The sequence below is a fragment of the Mesocricetus auratus genome, unplaced genomic scaffold (genome assembly GCF_017639785.1).
Source record: "Mesocricetus auratus isolate SY011 unplaced genomic scaffold, BCM_Maur_2.0 Super-Scaffold_4256, whole genome shotgun sequence".
In the NCBI taxonomy this organism is placed as follows: domain Eukaryota; kingdom Metazoa; phylum Chordata; class Mammalia; order Rodentia; family Cricetidae; genus Mesocricetus; species Mesocricetus auratus.
The window spans coordinates 14,109,467-14,130,937 of NW_024429182.1; the positions used below are offsets into that span (position 1 = coordinate 14,109,467).

General features: G+C 52.7%; 1 protein-coding gene across 4 annotated transcripts in view; it reads left to right on the plus strand.

The window, feature by feature from the left end:
- Sh3pxd2a (SH3 and PX domains 2A) overlaps nt 1-21,471 on the plus strand; it is a 204,255-nt gene that overhangs the window by 93,186 nt on the left and 89,598 nt on the right. For all 4 annotated transcript variants that reach the window (XM_005063487.4, XM_005063488.4, XM_013113282.3 and 1 more), the window contains exon 5: nt 8,352-8,443. In XM_005063487.4, the coding sequence (XP_005063544.1) occupies nt 8,352-8,443 (92 nt within the window). The remainder of the gene's footprint in view (nt 1-8,351; nt 8,444-21,471) is intronic.

Sequence of the window (21,471 nt, forward strand, 5' to 3'; positions counted from 1 at the left end):
CCTCTCTGGTTGGTGCTCTCTCTGTCTTCTGTCTGTCTCTGTCTCTGTCTCTCTTTGTCTTCTTTCTGTCTCTCTCTGTCTCTGTCTCTCTGTCTCTCTCTCCCCTCTCTCTGTCTCTCTCTGTCTCTCTCTCCCTCCCCCCCATGTGTGTGTGTGTGTGTGTGTGTGTGTGTGTGTGTGTGTGTATGTGTGTGTGTGTGTGTGTAGCATTGAAATAACCAATGGCAAGGAACAGGCAGGAATGACTTGTGTTATAAAGCTGGGCCTGTTTGTCTTTCTGTTTGTGTTTTTGTTGGTTTTGTTTGGGGGCCTGGTGCTAATTCTGAACCCAAGGCCTCAAATCCTGTCTTTTATACTTATTATAGTCTAGGACCTCCTGGAAGATACTCATTAGTGTTGTTGGTATTCAGATGTATGTTCAAAGCCCTGTGTGGCTCTATGAGCTTATTTCACATCTGTAAGCATCTGTTTCCAAGTCTGCTCAGTAGGAAAGTGGGCCGTCCCTCCATCGTGGGGACAGAGTGGCCTGAAGTGCATTAGGTGTCAGTGTGTGGCTAAGAGGACACTTCAACAGGTGTCTTTTGTTACTGTTACAGAGCACAGACATTTGTATTAAATAAATAACTAAAACATTTAAATACATTTAAAGGGTGCTAGAGAGATGGCTCGGCAGTTTAGAGCATCTGTTGCTCTCCCAGGGGACCTGGGTTTGGTTCCCAGCACCCATAAACAGCCTACAACATTCTGTGCCTCAAGTATCAGAGATCCAGCGCCCCCTTCTGGCCGTCACACTGCATGCACATAGTACACAGATACATATGTAGGTAAAACACCCAAACGTATAAAATAAATCCCTTAAAAAAGTCTTAAAAGCAAGTAAAGGGTTGGGGGTGTCTCAGTGTGTTCAATTCCTAGTAGTGGAAAAGTAAAATATGCCAGGTGGTGGTGGCATAAGCATTTAATCCCAGCCCTCTGGCGGCAAAGGCAGACAGATATCTGTGAGTTCCAGGACAGGACAGACAGGCCTACACATAGAAAGCCTGTCTCAAAAAACAAACAAACAAGCATACATACAAAGTATAAAACTGAATAATAAAGATAAACAAAAAGCATTAGATAATTTACTGTTACTCATGATCCCACTGACTTTAATAGAAACAGAATTCATAGTTAATCTGGGCATAGAGGTGCTTGCTTATAATCCTATAGACAGGGAGACAATGAGTCAAAGACCAGCCTGGAATACACAACGAGATCATGTCTCAAAAAACCAACGGTTAAAGATACAGTGTAATGGTAGTGTGTGCCCATAGCCCTGAGTCTGATCCCCAGGCCCTCTAAAAGGTGAAAAACAAACAAGCCTATAGCCCAGTGACACCTTCTGTGACTCAAGAATGCCGGGGGAGGAGCTGGCAAGTAAAGACAGTGCCACCGAGTGTGATAGAAGGAGAGAACCCGCTCCTGCGTGTCGTCTTCTGACCCCACGCATGTGCCGTGGTCCCTGTTCACCACATGGCAAGGGGGAGAGGGGAAGTATTAAAAGCATTATTTTATTTCATGTGTATGGGAGTTTTGCCTGAGTGTGTGTGTGGGGAGGGGGGGTTGAGTGGGAATGTGCATCACTGTTGAGTGACTTCGGAAATGCTGTCCCTCTTACCGCTAAGGTCCCTTTCTGTGCTGAATGACCCCCCCCCCATAGGTGCATATATTTGAATACCTCGACCCTAGTTGGTGGAACTGTTTGGGAAGGATTAGGAGGTGTGGCCTTGGAGGAGCTGTGTTTTCAGTTAGCCATCTTTCTCTGCCTCACGGTTGTTTTCTGAAGGTGTGGACTCTCGGGTCCTTCTCCCGCACCATGCCTGCCTGCCTGCTGCCATGCTCCCAGCCCTGATGGTCATGGACTCGCCCTCTAGGACAGTGACCCTCAAGTCAAATGCTCTCTTTTATAAATTGCCTCGGTCATGTCTTGTCACAGCAATCTAAAAGTAGCCAAGACACTTTATGCTCTAATATTTTATTAACAACTCGTGCTTGGCAACACAGATGTTTAAGTCAGGCCTGGCATAGTGGCACGTGCCTATAACTTAAGTACCTAGGAGGTGGAGGCAGGAGACCCAGGAGTTTGAGCCTCAAGTACACAGTGAACTATAGGAGACTCTGTGTATAGATTAGTAAATAACCCTATATAATTTAAAATGATAACTGAGTCCTTAGCTTCCAGGAAGACAATCACCCCCTGCAATCACCTCCAATTGAATGCAGGTTTGAGTTTTGTCCGGATTGGCCTGGGTCACATGTTCCGCCTCATCGTAAACCATGAATGGATGGCCCTGAGCTAGGTATCACTCTTCTTCAGATCAATATCCTCTTGTCTCTTTAAAGGGCATTCAGCCTTTCTAGATTGGTGGCTTAGGCCAAGCTTTTTATTACTTTACGAAGTTAAATAAATGAGCACAGCTAATGGAGTTGGGGGTCGAGGCAGGAGAAAGCCTTCCAGCCTTAATTTATGGCTCAGATCAGCCTGTTTCCTGAGCTGTGGAGCCCGAGGCAACCGTAGCTGATTGTGGATCAGCCAGAGGAGGAAGCCCATGGCATCTTCCCTCCTGGGCGTCTGGCTTTGAACCTGGAGCTACTGAAGTGGGGTCTATAAGAGAGCCCCCCACCCCACTCCCTGCCCCACCTAGCATGAATGAGAGCAGCCCAGAGTGGGGCAGGTGGCTAGATCAGAGGTTTATCATCTGTCACCTCTCAAGCTGGACTTTGTGAGTGTCTCAGAGGGCCATGCAGGCTGCCCTTTAACCCTGCTGAGGTAGAAAATTAAGGACTGCCTGGCATGGTGGCGCACACCTTTAATCTTAGCACTCAGGAGCTAAGATGGATCTCTGAGTTTGAGGCTAACCTGGTCTACCTCACAAATTCCAGGACAGCCAGAGCCACACAGAGAAACCCTGTCTCAAAACAAAACAAAACAAAAAAACCAAAACAACCCTCCACAAACAAAACAACAAAATCAAGCAAGCAAGCTGAGGTCTGTACTGAAGTTTTCTGAGACCCCAGACCCTCCCAAGGTCACTGAGATGTGCCCACGGAGGCCAGTGCTCCCAACGCCCGGTGCTTTCACAGCTCTGCCATCAGATGGTGCAGTATGGGACTGCTCAGTGTCACTGCCCACCAACAGCTTGGCCAGTACCATGCGCGTATCACTCCACACTCAGGCTTTGTCTACCACTGTCCTTTCGTTCGTTTGCCTTTTGGCTCAGGGTCTCGCTATGTGACTGATCATGCAAGTCTCAAACTCACAAGCAACCTCCTGTCTCAGTGTCGCGTGACAATATCCTTTGGGAGACATGAGCAAATGTCTGCTCACCCCGGAAGGGGAACTGATGGCAGAGCAAGTATGGCTGTCACCACAGTCTACCTTGGTGAACCCATGAGTTTTAGTGGTTACTTATAGAAATGTGAGGGAGGGGTTGCTTACAGGACAGAAATGACTTAAGACAGTCACATCACCGAAGCCCATCCCAGCGTGGGTAACAGTTCACAAAAGCTAGAAGTGGGTAGCCTGCAGGAAACTTAAGTCGAAGAGAGTCCTTTCCAGGTAGCACAGCTGATCTGAGCCTCTTTCGGGCAGCTTGGCTGGTCCATGCTTCTTCTGGGAAGCTCCATCCTAACAGCTTATATATGCTTGGGGAAGGGAGGAGCCTAGTGGATCTGATCAGTTTCAGGAGCTTCCTGAAGCCTGTGAGTTGTGTACTTCCTGTGCTCAAAGCTCCATACAGGGTGGAATGTTTCACCTCCTCTTAGAACAGCAGCTCTCAGTCTTCCTAATGCTGCAACCCTTTAATACAGTTCCTCATGTTGTGGTGACCCCCAGTAATAAAGTTATTTTTGTTGCTGCATCATAACTGCAATTTTGCTACTGGTATAAATTGTTTTTGTTTTGTTTTTTGAGATAGGGTTTCTCTGTGTAACAGCCCTGACTGTTCTGGAACTTGCTTTGTAGACCAGGCTGACCTGGAACTCAGAGGTATGCCTGCCTCTGCCTCCCAAGTGCTGGGATTAAAGGCATGCATCGCCACTGCTGGGCGCTAATGTTATAAATCATAATATAACTATCTGTGCTTTCTGATAGTCTTAGGTGACCCCTGTGAAATGATTGTTCAATCCCCAAAGGGGTCGTGACCTACAGGTTGACAACCTCCTGTTATTTCACCTCCTATCTAACATCTAGGTCTTAACTAGCTTCCCTCTGAGATGAAAGGCTCAAATTAAGAGGATTTTGCTACAGAACACAGCCTTCTGAGCTCTGGGATGATGGGCAGAGCTACCATACCCATCCCGTGCCACTGGCCTTCCCTGCAGCTGAATGGAAGTCACTCATTCTCTCTCTGTCTCCACCCTACCCCAGTCTCCCTCTCCCTCCTCTTAGCCCCCTCTGCTAGGCCAGTCAAACCAGAGCAGTTTCAGCCCCCAGCCTTGGTACCCCATACCCCTGACCTTTGTCCGTTCTCAGTGGCCTTGCCAACCAGTCACTGAAACGCAGGGCTGGAAGGGCCGGAGTCATTCAGCAGATACCCTGCTGCCTCCGGTGTCCGGGCAGCCCAAGGGCAGGAAACCCCCACCCACTGATTCCCTCCTGCCTGGATACAAAGGTGTGAGACTCGCTTACCTCAGGTCAACCCTCTGATATCACCTGGGTCATAATACCCTATGGAAAGGCTGCCATAGGTCAGACAGATGAGCTCACTAACAGCTGTACTAGCCCAAGAATTAAGGAGGACCTTCAGGACGTCTCACAGACACCAGTGAGGACAGTCAGAAGCAGAAAGCCTGACTGTGGATACAGGCTACTGACTGACACAGTGATGCTCCTGGCTGACTGGATGACATTAGCTGCCCATGCCCCTGCTTTCCTCAGGGGACTCACTTGACTTCTCTGGGCTTAAGTGTCTTCTATAATATTAGAATCACTGAAACATCCTTTCTTCCTGAGTTGACTGAGCATGTGAGCCAGACTCCTAGAACATTCTTGCTGCTGGGAGACTGGCCTCAGCAACATTCCTTCAGGACTTCTCACAGGCTGTGCTGTGCTAACCAGCCTGGCCATGGCCAAGGCCAGGAGGGCAGGGCCTTCGAGGCACCATCTCGTATGTTACCCACGGAAGTCATTTTACTGTGGGATCCCAGAACTAGACTTTCTGAATCCTGGAAGAACTGATAAGCAGAGATACGACAGGAACTGCTCAGGGCCACACAGCAGATGCCAGCTGCAGTGCCGAGGTTAGTCAGAGGCTCCCGACATGTTCCGGAGTTCTTGCTAGTGCCTCATTGCTTTGGCCTAAAGAATGATGTAACAGCTAAGATGTTCCAGATTGTTCAGCACCAGCCTGGGCTCTATGCGGGGCTCCTCGGACTCATCACCTCCTAGTGGGTGACAGTTCCACTGTGAGAGGGCCGGTGAAGAGCAGGGCCAGGACTCACACCCACGGCTGCTTGGTTAACTTCCCACATGGCATGTACCGTGAACGTCCACTGACAGACCCCGGGACCTGAGCTGGTACCCTGCCCCCACCCTGCCTCACTCAGCCTGGCCAGGCTTGGGTTCCCACTCTGGAGTATTCGTGCTGGTCTGGCTTGGGGACAAGCCACTCAGCACCAGCCATTTGTGCCAAGTGGTTTTGGCCAGACATGGGCAGCCTGGGTGCCTCTGATGTCCACCAGCAATCAGGATGATCCCCTGACAAGTTAGTTCCCTGCTGGCTTCCTATTAAGACGAGATGTCACTGTCATTCCACCGAAAGACTTCTTAGTGGCCCACTTGATCTCTTTTAGCATGAGGAGCCCTCTGTTAGATAGGTGCAGGTGTCTGGTAGGGTTCAGGGCCCTCTCGGCCGGCTGAAGCTTGCCCTCCACTGCCTTGTCTTTTCAAGGTCATCCTGACAGCCACTGCGCACAGCCCCGACCTAGTGATGGCTTTTCTTGGTTCCTGCCTCGCTTGAATCCTTAAAGCCCAGGGAGCCTCTGCCTGCCTCCGAAGAGCCCCTCTGTCCATGCCTGGCCACCACCCTCCTTTCTTTTCCTCTCCTGCCTCCCTCCCTGTCTGTCTCTGTTTTTCGAGACAGGGTTTCTCTGTATTGTTTTGGAGGCTGACCTGGAACTCACTCCATACACCAGGCTGGCCTCAAACTCACAGAGATCCACCAGCCTCTGCCTCCTGAGTGCTGGGATTAAAGGCGTGCACCACCAACGCCAGGCTCCCTGTCTGTCTTAATCATTTCTTTCCCTTCCACCCTTGGGGGGAACATGGAATGTGCCTCGTATGTTAGGCGTTGGGACTGGATTCACCCATCTTACACATTTTGGACGCTGGAGCATGGATCCTACGCTTACCCTATTTACAGCTCCCTGGTCTCCACAGCTTTGGCGTCCCCACTATAAGCAGAGACAATGTCGGAGGGTGTGTCACGTCTTCCTCTCCCCAGTCACACATGGGCACACCGAGGAGGCCTCCTGTTGTCAGGTGGTTGCAGGGATTGGCATCTGGGACAGTGCTGCTCATTAATACTCTTTTTCTTCTTTGCCGCTCCCTGGTTGGTGGTGGGGAGGCTGGAGGTCTCTGCAAATCCACAGGCTCCAGAAGGAAATGGCTGGGAGTTGACTGCAAAGGGGGAATTGTAAACCGCTCTCATATGCTAAGGTCTGGTCTTGTGGAACCTGCCCCATCTTGCCTGGCGTGGATTTGGCGTGGAGAGGTGCCTCTTGGTTGGGTGCCTGTGCTGGGCAATAGACTTGGGCTGTCTGACCAGTTCAGAAAACTAACCCGTGCTTGTTTCTCCAACAGTGACTCGGTTGTGGCCACCCAAGGCCAAGTGTGCTTTCTTGGGCCTTCTTCTCGTGTCTCACAGCTCTTGGGCTTTGGCTTCTGGACGTCAAGCCCTGCTGTGTTCTCGTTTCATTCATCTGTCCGTTCACTCAAGTATTCACTGAGTTTCTGCCCCGAGTCACTGTCAACAGAACAGGCTAAAGTCCTGTCTGCACAAGGCTTACTTACCTGGTGGCTGGAGTAGCAAGCTGAGGGCTTCCGTCCTTAGCCACAGGCAGGAAGAGACAGTAAACTGGTAATGTCTCCAGGCCCCTAGTGATGCACTCTCTCCAGCAAGCTCATACTCCTGAGCCTCCTCAAACCACCCCACGACTGGGGACCAAATGCCAGAGCCCATGGGGATATTCTCATTCAAATTGCTACACACTGGTACTGAAATTATTGACTGGATGACTGATTAGTGACAGATTGTCAACAGATCAGTTGGCTGGTTAGGTTTGTTGTTAAATCTCTGTGTGTGTGTGTGTGTGTGTGTGTGTGTGTGTGTGTGTGTGTGTGTGTGTAAATGGAGGCCCATGCATGTCACAGTACCTATGTAGAGATTAGAATAACTGCAGGTGTCAATCCTTGCCTTGCTCCTTGTTTGGGAAAGGGTCTCTCTTCTGTTGCATGCACCAGGCTACTTGGTCCGGAAGCTTCTAGGGACTCTCTTGTCTCTATCTGCCACTCAACATACTTGCGCTTCCATGTCCGGCTTCCGTGGGGCTGTGGGATTTGAACTCAGGTCCTCTCACACCACCTGCATGGCAAACACTTGAGTCTCATTATGTCACCCTGGCAGGTCTCAAACCTCCAGCCATCCTTCCGCCTTCGCCTCCTGAGTGTTGGGACTATAAACTTGGGGTACCACACCTTGACGTCAGTCGATTATTGGTTTTTTTTTATTATTGGTTTTTGTTCTGTGGTTTTGTCTTGACAAAGTCTCACGGGTCTAAGCTGACCTGGAAAGCATACAGCCAAGGATAACCTTGACCTTCTAGTCCTCCTGCCTCTGCCTCCCAAATGTTGAAGTTGCAGGCATACGCCACCAGGACCGGTTTATAAAGTGCTTCAGATAGGACCCCGGGTTCTTGCACGCTAGGCCACGTTCTGCTAACTGAACTACATCTGTATTTAGAGAAATGCTTCTCAACCTGCAGGTGGTGACTCCTCTGGGAACCCTAGGTCTCTTAAACTATTTACATTATAACTCATAAAATAGAAACATTACAGTTGTGAAGTAGCAGTGAAAATAATTTTATGGTTGGGGAATCACAGCATTAGGAAGGTTGAGAACCACTGCTCTGGATAGTTTAGTTGGCGGTGGTGTTTTAAGTGGATAAGTAGGTTGATAGATGGATTGTGTTATTTCTCTTCCCTAATGCCTGTCTGGCTGCCTATGTCTCCCATGGTATGGTGCCTGACCCCCCCCAACTGAGCTGACCCTGTCTGGGTCATCATATCTAACCCTCTCTCCTTGTCTTCACAGGCACTTGTCCGGCTGCCTCCACACATCTCACAGTGTGAGGAAGTCTTTCGGTTCTTTGAGGCACGACCTGAGGATGTCAACCCCCCAAAAGAGTGAGTAGTGGCTTTCACCACTTGTGCATGATTGGGAGGTGTGGCTCAAATTGGAGAACTGTGGGAGGCTGAGGACGTGGGAACCTAGCAGAGGGAGAGCTAGCAATGCTACCCAAGAGAGGCTACATCCAAGAAACAGATTGTGGCTCCCAGCGCTACTGGTGCGGAGGATTGCAGTAGGCAATCTCCCTGAGTAGGTCTGTCTGTCAGCGGCAGCATATGTATGAGGCTTAGTTCATATAACTTTCAAAATCAGGGAACTTGCTATCCTTATTTTTTTGTTGCGGCGAACATTTCACATACAAAATGCACACATACATGTATACATAATTTTTTAAAAAAGAAACGAAAGCCAGTCATGGTGGTGCAAGCCTTTAATCCCAGCGCTCGGTAGGCAGAGGCAGACAGATCTCTGTGAGTTCAAGGTTAGCCAGGCCTACATAGTAAGTAAGATCCTGTCTCAAAAGAAGGCAGGGAGGTTACACCTAGGTGATATAGAGTCTCTCTGCCTATGATGGGTAGGGGGAGCAGGCACTAACAGCATCTCCAGGGTTCAAATAAGCCCACACTTTCTGCCTCTCTAGGTGGCCTCCCTTCTGGGGACTGTGTGGTCCTGGTTCTTCTGTCTTCTCTGTCCTCGCCCCTCCCCCGCTCCTGTCCCTTCTTCACACCTTAGGGTAACCTTGGCCCTGGGGCCCAACCTGTCATTGCTTGTTCCCAGCTTATGGTGGGGAGACCACTGCTCCTGGGTGCTGAACCGTCACAATCAGATGCTTAAAGGGAAAGAGGGGAGCGTAGGTGGTTGAGATCCATGAACCCCACCTTTATCCCAGCCCCTGCTCCTGGCCAGTCAGCTAAGTAAATGGGCCCAGGTCACATGTCATCCCATGAACCGAGGCTGCACAGTAGGCTAGCCTGGTGCCCGCCTCCAAAAACTCCGTCCCGGGAGCTGCAGCTCCCACACAGCAGCCTGGGTCACACTCTGGAGCTGGTCGCTGTCACCTGAGGCGCTTGTGCAGCCTCTGGACTTTTGTTTTCCAGTCTTTAGCACAGCTGACGCTGAGTACATGGAGATGGGCAAAAGGGCCCCTCAGGTGACCCCGTCAGTGCCACTGGAACTCACAGAGATCCACCTGCCTCTGCCTCCCGAGTGCTGGGATTAAAGGTGCTTGCCCTATTGTCTGCAAAGGCCTGGGAACAGAATGGACTGCGACTCGGGGCATGTCCTGCCTTGCCGAGCACAGCACAGCAGAACAGGGTGAAAAGCATTTGGCCTTTTATGTCACCATGGAGACAGGCGCTAGCTGCCTCCTTCTTGAAGTGCTGCTGGAGCGAGCTGTGGCTGAGGAAGTGAGTGAGAGTCCAGTGGGGCCCTCTAGCCCCGAGCCACCCCAGCACCGCCTCGGGACCCGCCTCCCTCCCCAGGGAGAGACCTGTGTCCCACTTAGTCTGCTCACTGTGAAAACACCCAGGCCTCTGTGTGACCCTGGGCTGACGGCCTGATGATGTATTAGCCAAGTGCCTGCCCCTCCCTCTGAGGGCTGCGTACCTTCCTAGGCCGCTGTTCATGCCCCTGCCCCCCCCCCAGTCCTGAAACATAAATATGGATCAGGTAACAGAATATTTTGACTTGTGGCGACTCTGAAGAGAGTTATCAAATTATCAAAGTCTGTCTGTGCGTCGCCTTGGAATGTTGCAGACAACCTGACCTCTTTCAAGCATGCCGCTGCGGGGGGTGGGGGCTTCTGTTTTGTGGGGTTGGGGTGGTCTTTGCCACCCCGTAGGGAAGACAAGGTCTGAACTGTCCAGTCTCAGGGGAGGAGGGCAGTAGCTAGTCTTTGATCCCCTCACCGACCACTATGGTGGCCAGATCTTGCTTTTCTTTCTTTTTTTCTTTTCCCCCTGAGACAGGGTTTCTTTGTGTAGCTTTGGAGTCTGTCCTGGAACTGTCTCTGTAGGCCAGGCTGGCCTCGAACTCACAGAGATCCGCCTGCCTCTGCCTCCCGAGTGCTGGGATTAAAGGTGTGCACCACCACAGCCCGGCCCCAGCTGCTGCTCTTTAAGGCCAGTGGCCTGGCACAGAAAGGATGCTCTTCTCGACCCCACGGATGGACTTGGCACAGAGCAGCCCGGGTGCTGCACCCTCCTGCCCCATCCCAGGAAGGCTGTTCTAGGGCTATGATTCCCCCTCTGACTGTGGACACACTGGCCCATGTACATTTCCGCACCAGAGGGAACAGACTGCTCTAGTAGAGGCCCCTGACTCACCCCTCGACTCCAGGCATTCTTTGTCCTCGCCCCAACTCTCCAGCCACCCCGTCAGCAAATCCTGCAGGCGCCTCCTTCGGTACAGCCCCACATGTGCCAGACTCTAGCCACCTTCTCAGCTACCCTGGGGCCAGCCCATCACCATCCGTTCTGTGGATCGTTGGCCCCCTGACTGGTCCCCCAGTTCTCCCCAGCTCCCTGTGATGGGATCGTGTCCAGTCTTCCTGTCATTTACGGTCCAGGCTGTCACCGTCCTCTGATCACACCGCCTCCCCCTTGGGGACAGCCTCCCAGCACTTGCTCACCCCCTGTTCCCTTGTAGAACTTACCGCCATGGCAGTTGTGCCCTACTTACTGACCCTAGTTTGCAGAACGTGAGTGGCCCCAGCCTTGCGCATTGGAAACTACATCACAGCAGAATTGGGTGGTCTTAAGAGGCGGGGCCATAGGATGGCGAGACGGTCTAGCAGGCAAAGATGAGCATGCTTCCTGCCTCCTGGACAGCCAGCCTTATTCATTGTTTCATTTTGTTTTGTTTTTCTGCATGTATGTCTGGGTGAAGGTGTCAGATCCCAGGGGACTAGGGTTGCACAAAGTCTGCATACACAGGCACACACAAATAAATAAGTAAGATTTTAAAAATAAAAAATTTTAAATCACACTTAAAACTAGATAGGATTCAGTTCAGACACACCCTGGGAAGGCTGAGTTTGTTCTAACACCCTGTATGAACCTGGACAAGTGTGGGGCGCATTACCTGTGCCCGATCCCATCCTCCATAAACACAACCCACTTGCCCAGTCCGTGCTTGGGCCACGAGTGCTGACTCAGCACTGGTGTTTGCCTGGCTTCCCTAGGGGACCTATCAGGCAGTGAGCTCTGGACTCTGGTCTCTCAGGTCACTCTCCCATGCCCAGCCTGCTTGGGCTCTGATGGAATTCTTGAAATTTCATGGACAGACAGAGCCCTGCTAAACTCGTTTTTTTTGTTCTTCAGCCTCAGGGCCACAGAGCCCTCGGTTGAAGCCCTGAACAATGTCCCAAGGTTCACAGAGATTCAGGGTGGGAGGCGGTGGGGCCTGGGCAAATGAGAATCATCTTGCTCCTGCCTGCCTCGAGGGCCAACTTCCCTCTGACTCGGGGCTTACGTGTTTCTGGAAGTCTCTACCCCAGCCCACTTTGCTCTCCATGAGGTCAGGTCCATCCCTGGCACCCTTGCTGACACCACCAATCCCAGCACCCTTGGCATCTACCCTGTGTGACTCTGCCCTTGGGACACAGGATCAGGCATACAGGGAGGCAGTCTTAGGCTGAAGTCTAGAGCACGGGGTGTGGGGACAGGGACAGGCTGGCTCTGGGGACAAGCCAGCATACAGGGGTGAGGCTTTCCAGGAAGGGGGCACAGGGCAGGTGGAAAAGGATGAGTAGGATGCAGAGAGACTCATTGCAGACGGGTCCAGCCTCCTCCCATTTCCTTGGTGATGGTGGTTCGTCCAGGACTAGGGGATAAAACTCCAAAGTCCCAGGAGGACAGGGGCGATCATTACATTTTCCCATGGAAAAGATGGTGGTCTAGCTCAGAAAAAACTATCTGCCTTGCTTCAGACCGAGCAGGAGGCAGTGTAAGGCCATCTTGGCAATGCAGCCAGGGTCCTGAGGGTTTGGGGTAACTGCTTTTGATGTCCTCACATGCCCAAGCCCATTGGAACTCCAGGCTTATTTACAAAACATTGAGTCAGCTTACCTGTGACATCTTAGAGTCCAGGCAGTGCTGACAGCAGGACCTTGATGGCTTCACAACGTGGCCTTCCCTTTCCTGTAAGTCCCACAGCCATAGCATGGTCTGGCTAGAGTGATGGAGGCTGTGTGAGCTTGTCCCGGGTGCTTACCTCTCCTGCCCCCCCCTCCCGGGAGGGAAACGGAAGGTGGTAGAAAGAGCCGCAGAGAGTATCTCCTGCAGCCTTCCTTTACTCCTTGGTATTTTTTGAACCAAGAGCTACACCGGCCAGTGAACTCAAGGCTGCCACTAGGTTGGGGTCTTGCATTAAGTTAATTACAGAGACAGGACCGGAACACCCAGCTCTACCGTGACCTTCAGTGGACCACTTCTCTTCAAATCTCAGCTTCTCAGTTTGTGCCCAAGTCCAAAGGTATCTCCCGTGTTGCACCAATGGGAATCTAATAAATGAAAATGGAGCTGGGCTGAGCTGTAGGTTAGTGTTGGGGCAGCTCACAGGGCCCTCAGCCCTGGCATCTTCCCTTGGGTGGCTGGGAACCAGCTGGTCTCTGGCTTGGGAACTGGGGAAGAGAGCCAGCCCCACCCTATGCTGTGTCCTGGTTAGCTCTGTGTCCTAGGCAGCTCTGCTCAGCTGTCATTCATCAAGCCCGGGACGTGGGTCACACTCCTTCTGCAACCCAGCCACTGCCGCTGGCTAGTGCACAGAACGCCCCTTCATAGAAGCGGGCAAGACAGCCAGCTGGACTAGGGGCTGTGGGTCCAAGAGAGGCGTCTCCAGCTGGGTAGGTGATCCCCCACCCCAGGCATCTCCAGCTGGACAGATGAGCCCCTGCAGGCATCTCCAGCTGGATAGGTGAGCTCCCCACCCCCAGGCATCTCCATCTGGGTAGGTGATCCCCCCACCCCTGGAGGCTTCTCCAGCTGGATAGGTGAGCTCCCCACCCCCAGGCATCTCTAGCTGGACAGGAGCCCCTTTCCCCTCAGGGCCCAAAGCCTCATTCTTACCATTGCTGGCTCCTCTGTATGTACCTCCCTGGCTGGTGACCGCTCAGGGACAGTCAGAACTGAATGTAAAACTGGGCCTTAGGCTCCCTGAGGCATGCCTTCTCTGCTGACACCAGGCAGGAAGCCCCTCCATCAGCTGGCCATTTACATTGTGAAGTCTGAGGCACAGCTTAGTCCCTGCCAAGGGAACTCACGGTCTGAGGGGAGAAAGGGCCTACAGAGGATGGACTCACCCTGTGAAAGGCACCGGGGCACCCACATGGTACCTAAGAACTGTTTAAGTCCCGAGGCCCCAGTAACAGTGACAGATGCGTCAATGAGTGATTGTGTAGGCTCAGCGTCACCCACAGTGACAGGCCATCCCGGTCAGGTGGCCAGAGGTTTCCCTAACGAGAAGGCATTCAAGCTGAGCTTGAGGTGGAGCAAGCTACTCAAGTCAGGAAGCAGGTGGGACCACCCAGGCCAGAGGGGACGCTCAGCAAACCTCGGCGCAGAGTCCGTCTCTGAACGAGCCTTAGGAAGCGCCGTGAGAGGAGGTGGCTGCAAGGCTCCAACGACACTTTGACTTCAGATATGGGGACAGAACCTGGCATCTCTGGGTTCCCCCTGGCTCTGACATCACACGGTCTGGCTATTGACGTGACCCAGAACTCAGGTCTAATGGCTGTAGTAGGCACAGCCCCAGAAAAAGGGCTGAGCTCTGAAAACCCCACGATCCCATCCCTTAGCGGTGTGTAAGTTGTTTGAGCAGGAGCCTAACTTTGGGATGTTTGGAAGCAGAGCCTCCCTTCGGATCTGTGTGTATCTTTCGCCACCTGGTGGTAACATGGAGTATTACAACCACCTGTAATGGTTTTAACAATTAGTATTCTCCTGTGACACTACTGATCCCTTCCACAGATGAGGCAACTGGCTATACCCCCCACCGCAAAGGTGCACATCTATAGAGACCCCCAAGGGTGCTTCTAGAGACCTTTTCTCTGGCAAGAGCCCCTGGGCCTTGCTCTGAGATGAAATTCTAAGGATGGGCGCCACCTAGTGGGCACAGTATGCTCTGCGCTGTCAGACATAGGGAGCCTGTTCTAGAAGCACCCAGACAAATCTAGTCCTCCCCAACCATAGTCAATCCCGTCCGGCTCTCTAGCAGGTTGCCAGCTCACTTGTCACTGGGGGTGGTGACCAGGTCCCATCAAGTCTAGACTTTTCATTGACAGGCTGTTGGCCTGAAGAGCCTAGCTCAACGGTGAGGACCAGAGGGCGGGGGTTCTCCCAGTCGGCCTCCATACCGTATGACTCACATACTATAAAATTCACTTGTCTTCTCATGGTTATGGGTGTGGAACCCAGGACCTTGACTGTGCTGGGCGAGTGCTCTACCGCTAAGCTACACCAGCCTTTCAAATAGCTTTACGTGTGCCGCTGATGCGATGATTGGCGGCGGTTCTTATACAACCGTCGCCGCAGTCCAGTTTCAGAGCATTGTACCACTCTTTCTGAAAACCATACTATTATTATTTTATGGGTATCCCGCTTGCATGTGTGCCTGTGCTCCATCGGGTCCAGACCTAGTGATTCGGAGGACTCTACCGTGTCTGTCACTTGAGACAAAATAACCCCAAGAGAGAGGGGCATCTCGGCCCGTCGTCTGTCACGCCCACTTTTTGCAGTTCGGGTGGAGATGGCACCAGCAGGGAGAGAAGGAGGGAGGCAGCCTGTGCTAATAGTAACCACCCTGCAGGAAGCGGTAGCTCCGGCTACAGGCCGGCCCGCCTGACTAGGGCAGTGCGCAGCACCCCCTCAGCCCACATGTGGCCCCAGGCTCACAGCCGCGGAAGGGTGTCCCAGAGGGATGAGCGAGTCAGGCACCTTCCACTGTGCTCACGGTGACTCTGAGCCCCACCAGCGGCCGGTTCCTGGGGAGCCTCCCTCCCTGGCTGTAACCTCGGGGCCTGTCTCACCCCACCCTCCCCTCCGCTCCGCCCCTCATTCCTCTCTCCCCACGACCTCCTTGGCATCTTCCTCCCAGCTCTCACCCCTGGGTCCTCCACTCCCCAGAGATGAGGAGTGAGTGTGTGCTTTTCAGCCTGACACCTGGTGGGTACTCGGCAGATGCTGCGGACCAAGTGTTCTCAGTGGAGCAGCTAGTCAGCGTCACCAAGGTTGACCCCTACCTAGCGGAGACCAGACTGGCACCGCCTAAGGGCTTGAGGTCAGTGCTGCCTGGAAGAGGCCAGGGCGTCCCAGAGGGCAGAACTGCTGGCGCCCCAGGTCCAGTGACTGAGCAGGAGGAGGTCTAACAAAGTTGCCCAGTCCAGGAGGGCAGGAACCTTGGAGAACCCATGGGGCTCATATACAAGGAAGGCTGTGCGGGGAGGGAGCAGCCTCCTGAGGGACCTGCATAAAACGGGGTTAAGCGCTCTCTACCACACAGGCTTGTGGTGAGCCAAGCACCATCAAGGACATGGTTTGGAAGCTACATGGCGGAAACACTTGACAAACGCGAGGATCTTTTCAATCATTAGTAAGAGAGACACTAATGATGGGTTCTTCACATACCTCCCCGCTTTTGAGAAAGCAGAGCCCGAGGGAAGCAGGTCTGTATGAGACCTAGAGCTGATAGAAGCCAGTCAAATCCTGGAAACTGAGGCACAGAAAAGGCTGGTGTTGCCTGTTGAGGCAAAGCCAGACCTGAAACCTAGGTCTTGTGGCCCAATGTCGGACAGGCCGTTGAGGGTCCATGAGAGTTCCAGCAAGCTTTCTCCACTTGGGCACGCTCAGGAATGTAGCATACACATTGAGCCATTGGGAAGCCCCAAGCTTCCCCAACCACACAGGCCCTTGGCTGTGAGCCCCTGGCCTGCATTTTGAGCCCACTGTGAGGCATGTGGCGGCCGCCTGCCCCTTTGTGGAGCTGTCTCATTAAGGCCACCTCTTGGCCAGCCACAGTGAAGATATCTTGGCATTCATTCCTGTTGCCTGGGATCCAGGAGCTCCCAAGAGGCTGTCAGCGTCACAGCAGAGGGGATTCCTGGGGAATATGGCAGTGGAAGGGGCAGCCGTATCCCAGGGGTCTTGGAACCCCAACTCTGTGACCCGGCAGTCCTGTGGTCTCCACCATGTGGCTTTACCCACAGAGCCTGCATCTCTTCCTGTCTAGGAAGACGGTCCATCGCCACAGCCGGGCTGCTTTTCCTCATCCCTGCCAGACTTGTCCTCTCTAGCAGCCTAACCTCCTCGTCTCAGTGCCTACCTTTGGTTACGGCCTCCTTGGCATCCTCACAGCTCTCACCCCTGGGTCCTCCACTCCCCGGAGATGAGGAGTGAGTGTGTGCTTTTCAGCCTGACACCCTGTGGGTACTCGGCAGATACTGCTTGCAGCTTGCCTATGGACCTTGGCTTTCCTAAAAAGCCTCCATCCAGCTAACCACTGGGCTGGTGCAGAGTGGGTCAGCGGTAGAGATGGAGGGGAAGGAGGGTTGAGGTTACTTACAGGGGAGAAATGACTCAAAGACAGCTGCATTATCAAAGCCCACCCTAGCATGGGTGACATCTCACAAAGCAGGGAGGAGGGAGCACACTGCCCAGCCTTCAGACAGCTCACCAGGTTGAAGAGTGAGCTTCAGACAGCTCACCAGGTTGAAGAGTGAGCTTCAGGTAGCTCACCAGGTTGAAGAGTGAGCTTCAGACAGCTCACCAGGTTGAAGAGTGAGCTTCAGGTAGCTCACCAGGTTGAAGAGTGAGCTTCAGACAGCTCACCAGGTTGAAGAGTGAGCTTCAGACAGCTCACCAGGTTGAAGAGTGAGCTTCAGACAGCTCACCAGGTTGAAGAGTGAGCTTCAGGTAGCTCCAGGCTGCTTGCCCAATGTTTCTTGTTTGCAGTTTGGCTTGCCTGAGAGTGGCTCTCTTTACTGTTTATTCTTGGAAAGGGAGGGACCTAGTGCATGTGGTCAGTTTCAGGAACTTCCTGAAGCTATTTGAGTCCCTTCCTTTATGTCTTAAGGAGTGGAATGCTCCAATCCAAGAGAAACTAGGGAAGAGCTGGGGTCAGTAAAGAAGCCACTGTGGTCTGAGTCCCAAATAAAATTCTCCAGGCTTCCTTTTCCGTTTTGACACTGTGAATTGAATTGTGGTAAGCACCCATCATACCAGGATTTGCTTGCGTGCGTGCGTGTGTGCGTGTGTGCGTGCTTGCGTGCGTGCGTGTGTGCGTGCGTGCGTGCATGCGTATTTGTACTTGATTTTTTTTAGATTAATTTTGTAACCTAGTCTGGCCTTCAACTTGCAGTAATCATTCTGTCTTGGCTTCTCAAGAGCTATGATTAGGGATGTACACCATTACACCCAACTCTTGTCACACTTCCTGGTGTAGTAGTCACATGTGGGGATGCTGAGTAACCTTCACAGCTCGTGGTCACTGGATGGTGCCAATCATTACCTTTCATCCTAGAGAAACTGCCTGGCCAGCTCTAGTTAAAGTGCCACTAGGTGTTGGGGCGGAATTGGAGCTCGCTGTGTCCCTGGAGGTCAGAACCTCAAGAGGGCTTTCTGGAAGAGGGCCTTTGTTAAGCCGAGCCTCACAGGATTGGTGCTGCAGACACAGCAGAGAGAAAGAGGGCGGTCGGGCGGGCGTCTACCGTGCCCGTAAGCACAGACAGCGCTCAGTTTGCAGTCTTGGTTGCGTGTTGCTAGTTGTATGACACCAGGAAAATGACCCAACCCCTCTGAGTCTCACCAGTAAAGTGAGGCTAACGTGTCTGTCTTGAAGACAGTGTGGATAGCACAGGGCCTGGCACACCCACACAGTCGGTGCTTGTGTCTGTGTGACGGAGGGTCTACGACCTGGGAGATGACCGTGTGCCCTCCAGAGCAGTGCAGGTGGCCAAAGTCCCTGGGAGACGCTTGCAGACTGCCTTTCTGTCACCTTTTCACATGGAGGCTGCGGCACCGGATTGGGTCAGGGCTGGGAGGTTAGGAGTCCACAACCAGGGGTCCTTGACAGGCACGTCCACGACAGTGGTCCTGTTATGTCTGCCTGCACCACGCAGACCAGGACATCCAGCTAGAGACAGGCGGAGAGCACCCTCTGCCTCCCTACTCCGTCACCTAAGCAGAGAAACCAGACTGAGTTGAGACCCAGGCACGCCGCTTCCAGCCCCTGTGTTTATGCCCCACACCACCCCAAGTCTCCTCCTGTCTGCTCTAGAGTCCTAGCCCCCCCTTCTAAGCAGCTCTCCCCAACCACCCCAGGCCACTCTGAGCCCCCACCCCACCCTGGGAGTTCCTATACAGTAAACTCTTGACACAGGCTTGTGGTATCCAATCACAAGCTGGGTTCTTCATTTTCTTTCCTTAATGTGTGTCCTCACTTGGTAACTAGATTCTGTGCACTTAAGGCAAGGCATCGTATCTTTGGCCACGCCCCTGCTTGAGGCCTGGGAGCGAATCCGTAGCAACCCCTCGGTTAAGATGTGGGTAAAGAGCAGATATTGACTAGATGATGGATGTGTGATAGATGAAGAATTGAAGGTGGGAGATGGATGGGTGGGTGGTGGGTGGACACAGATGGCGTAGAATGTAGGATGGATGGAAACCGGATGGCGATTGGGGCATAGATGGATGCATGGATGGATGCGATGGATGGATGGATGGATGCATGGATGGATGGATGCATGGATGGATGCTTGAATGGATGCTTGGATGGATGCATGGATGGATGCTTGGATGGATGCATGGATGGATGCATGGATGGATGCATGGATGGATGCTTGGATGGATGCATGGATGGATGGATGGATTGGAGGCTACATGAACAATGGGCAGAGAAAGCCTCCGAACATGAAAGGGCCTCCTTGACATTCTCTAGGGGGAATTCATAGTTGAACCCCATCTCTATGTTTTGTGTCTTGACTCTTCTACATCCTTCAGGAATCCATGAATCACCTATGAGGTAGCCGGCAAAATCAGCAACAGGACGTCAGTTACTCTAAGGGGGAGCCTGTACCGCTCTGGGACAGGGGGCCTTCCCCGAGTCCCCATCGTAGGAGATCAGCTCTGTGGCTCTTCCTCCCCACCATGGTCTGACTGTCCCTGTCCCCACTTGCTGGGACTCCTTGGAAGGTGCCTAAGGAGAATCAAGGTCTGTTTGTGCTCATGACCGTTAGTTGGCGTCGTGCGTGATGGGGCTAAGGTCTTAACAGCTCCATCTCCATCAGGGAGGACCACCGTCCCAACTGCAGACCCAGCCCCTCTTGTGAGCCCGCGCTTTCAGCTGGGATCTTTTCCACGTTCCAGTCCTTCCCACCTTAGCCTAATACATGCTTGGCACATTGTCCATTTGACCCCCACAACTTTGTAAAGCAAGAATTGTTTTATCCCCTTTATAACTGAAGCCTCAGGGAGCTTCAGAGTGGCAGGCAGGTGACTGGACCAGGCTTTGAACCCATTCACTCCTTTGCTCTCCTTACTAGTTGCTCTGAGGCCCAGACATTGTGGAGCGATATCTGAGCTCAGACACACCCAGGGCCTGTGCCCACCATGGTGGGACAAACCAGAGGAGGCAGGCAGGCAGACAGACAGACAGACAGACAGACAGCGCTTTGACTTTTCTCTGAGGATAGAGCAGCAGACACTCTTTGGGAAGCTCAGGAGACAAAGCAAAATCTGTCTGTGTGTATGGGGGGGTGTCTTCTGAGGTCTGTGATGGTCATAGCATCCAGACCCTCCCTCTAGGACACAGGCTGGAGGACCCAAGACCCCTTTCTCCCCCCAAGGAATTCAGCTTTTTCATCCAGAGCAGGAATCTGGCCTCTCTGGGCTAGCCACATGGTCACAATGGGGCCCATTCTCAGAACCCTGAAAGACTCAGGCTCTGCAGAGAAAGGCCAGATTCTTGTTGGACACAAGAGCCTTCAGTGCCGCAATTTAGATCAGGGCACAAATGGGGGCACAGATTGGCATCCATGCCCCCTCTGTCTTGCCTGGAGGCTGCCGCCTCTGGAGACCATGCTGTGCAAAGGCTTTCAGAAGCCAGAACAGAAACCCAGCTCCAGGCTATGCGGGGCAGAAAACTCCCAGAGCTCTGCAGACCTCAGCTGACCCCGGGCCCCTTTTGCTCGGACACTGTCACTTGGCTTCTAGAAGAACATGTTCCTTCTTGCAGAATCCAAGTTGCATAGCAGCTCTGTCTGCTACTCGGAGAAGCCTGTTTCTAGAAATGGGGAAATGGAAGCCCAGAGAACTTGTCTGTGTTTTTTTAAATGCTCCTGCCAATTAAGAAACACATCTCAGTTGGGCGGTGGTGGCGCACACCTTTAATCCCAGCACTCAGGAGGCAGAGGCAGAGGCAGGCAGATCTCTGTGAGTTCAAGGCCAGGCTGGTCTACAGAGTGAGTTCCAGAACAACTAGTACTACACAGAAATCCTGTCTCAAAAAGAAGAAGAAAAAGAAACATACCTCACGTCACAACCCAACCTCGGGAGACAGACAGACAGACAGATTACCGAAACTGACATTTCATCAAACACCCTTAACCGTAAATGACTCTAATTGTTTATCAAGTCTACCCATTAGAAGCACTTATTGAGATCTCCACAGCAAGTTCAGAGCTCACTAACAAATGAAGCCTTGTCATTTGAAAAGTGGAGTTTGGCTGGGAATGATGGGTGCTGGGAATGATGGCGGGTGCTGGGAATGATGGTGGGGTGCTGGGAATGATGGGTGCTGGGAATGAATGGCGGGTGCTGGGAATGATGGGTGCTGGGAATGATGGCGGGTGCTGGGAATGATGGGTGCTGGGAATGATGGCGTGTGCTGGGAATGATGGGTGCTGGGAATGATGGTGGGGTGCTGGGAATGATGGGGGCTGGGAATGAATGGCGGGTGCTGGGAATGATGGTGGGGTGCTGGGAATGATGGCGGGGCTGGGAGTGAATGGCGGGTGCTGGGAATGATGGGTGCTGGGAATGAATGGTGGGTGCTGGGAATGAATGGTGGGGTGCTGGGAATGATGGGTGCTGGG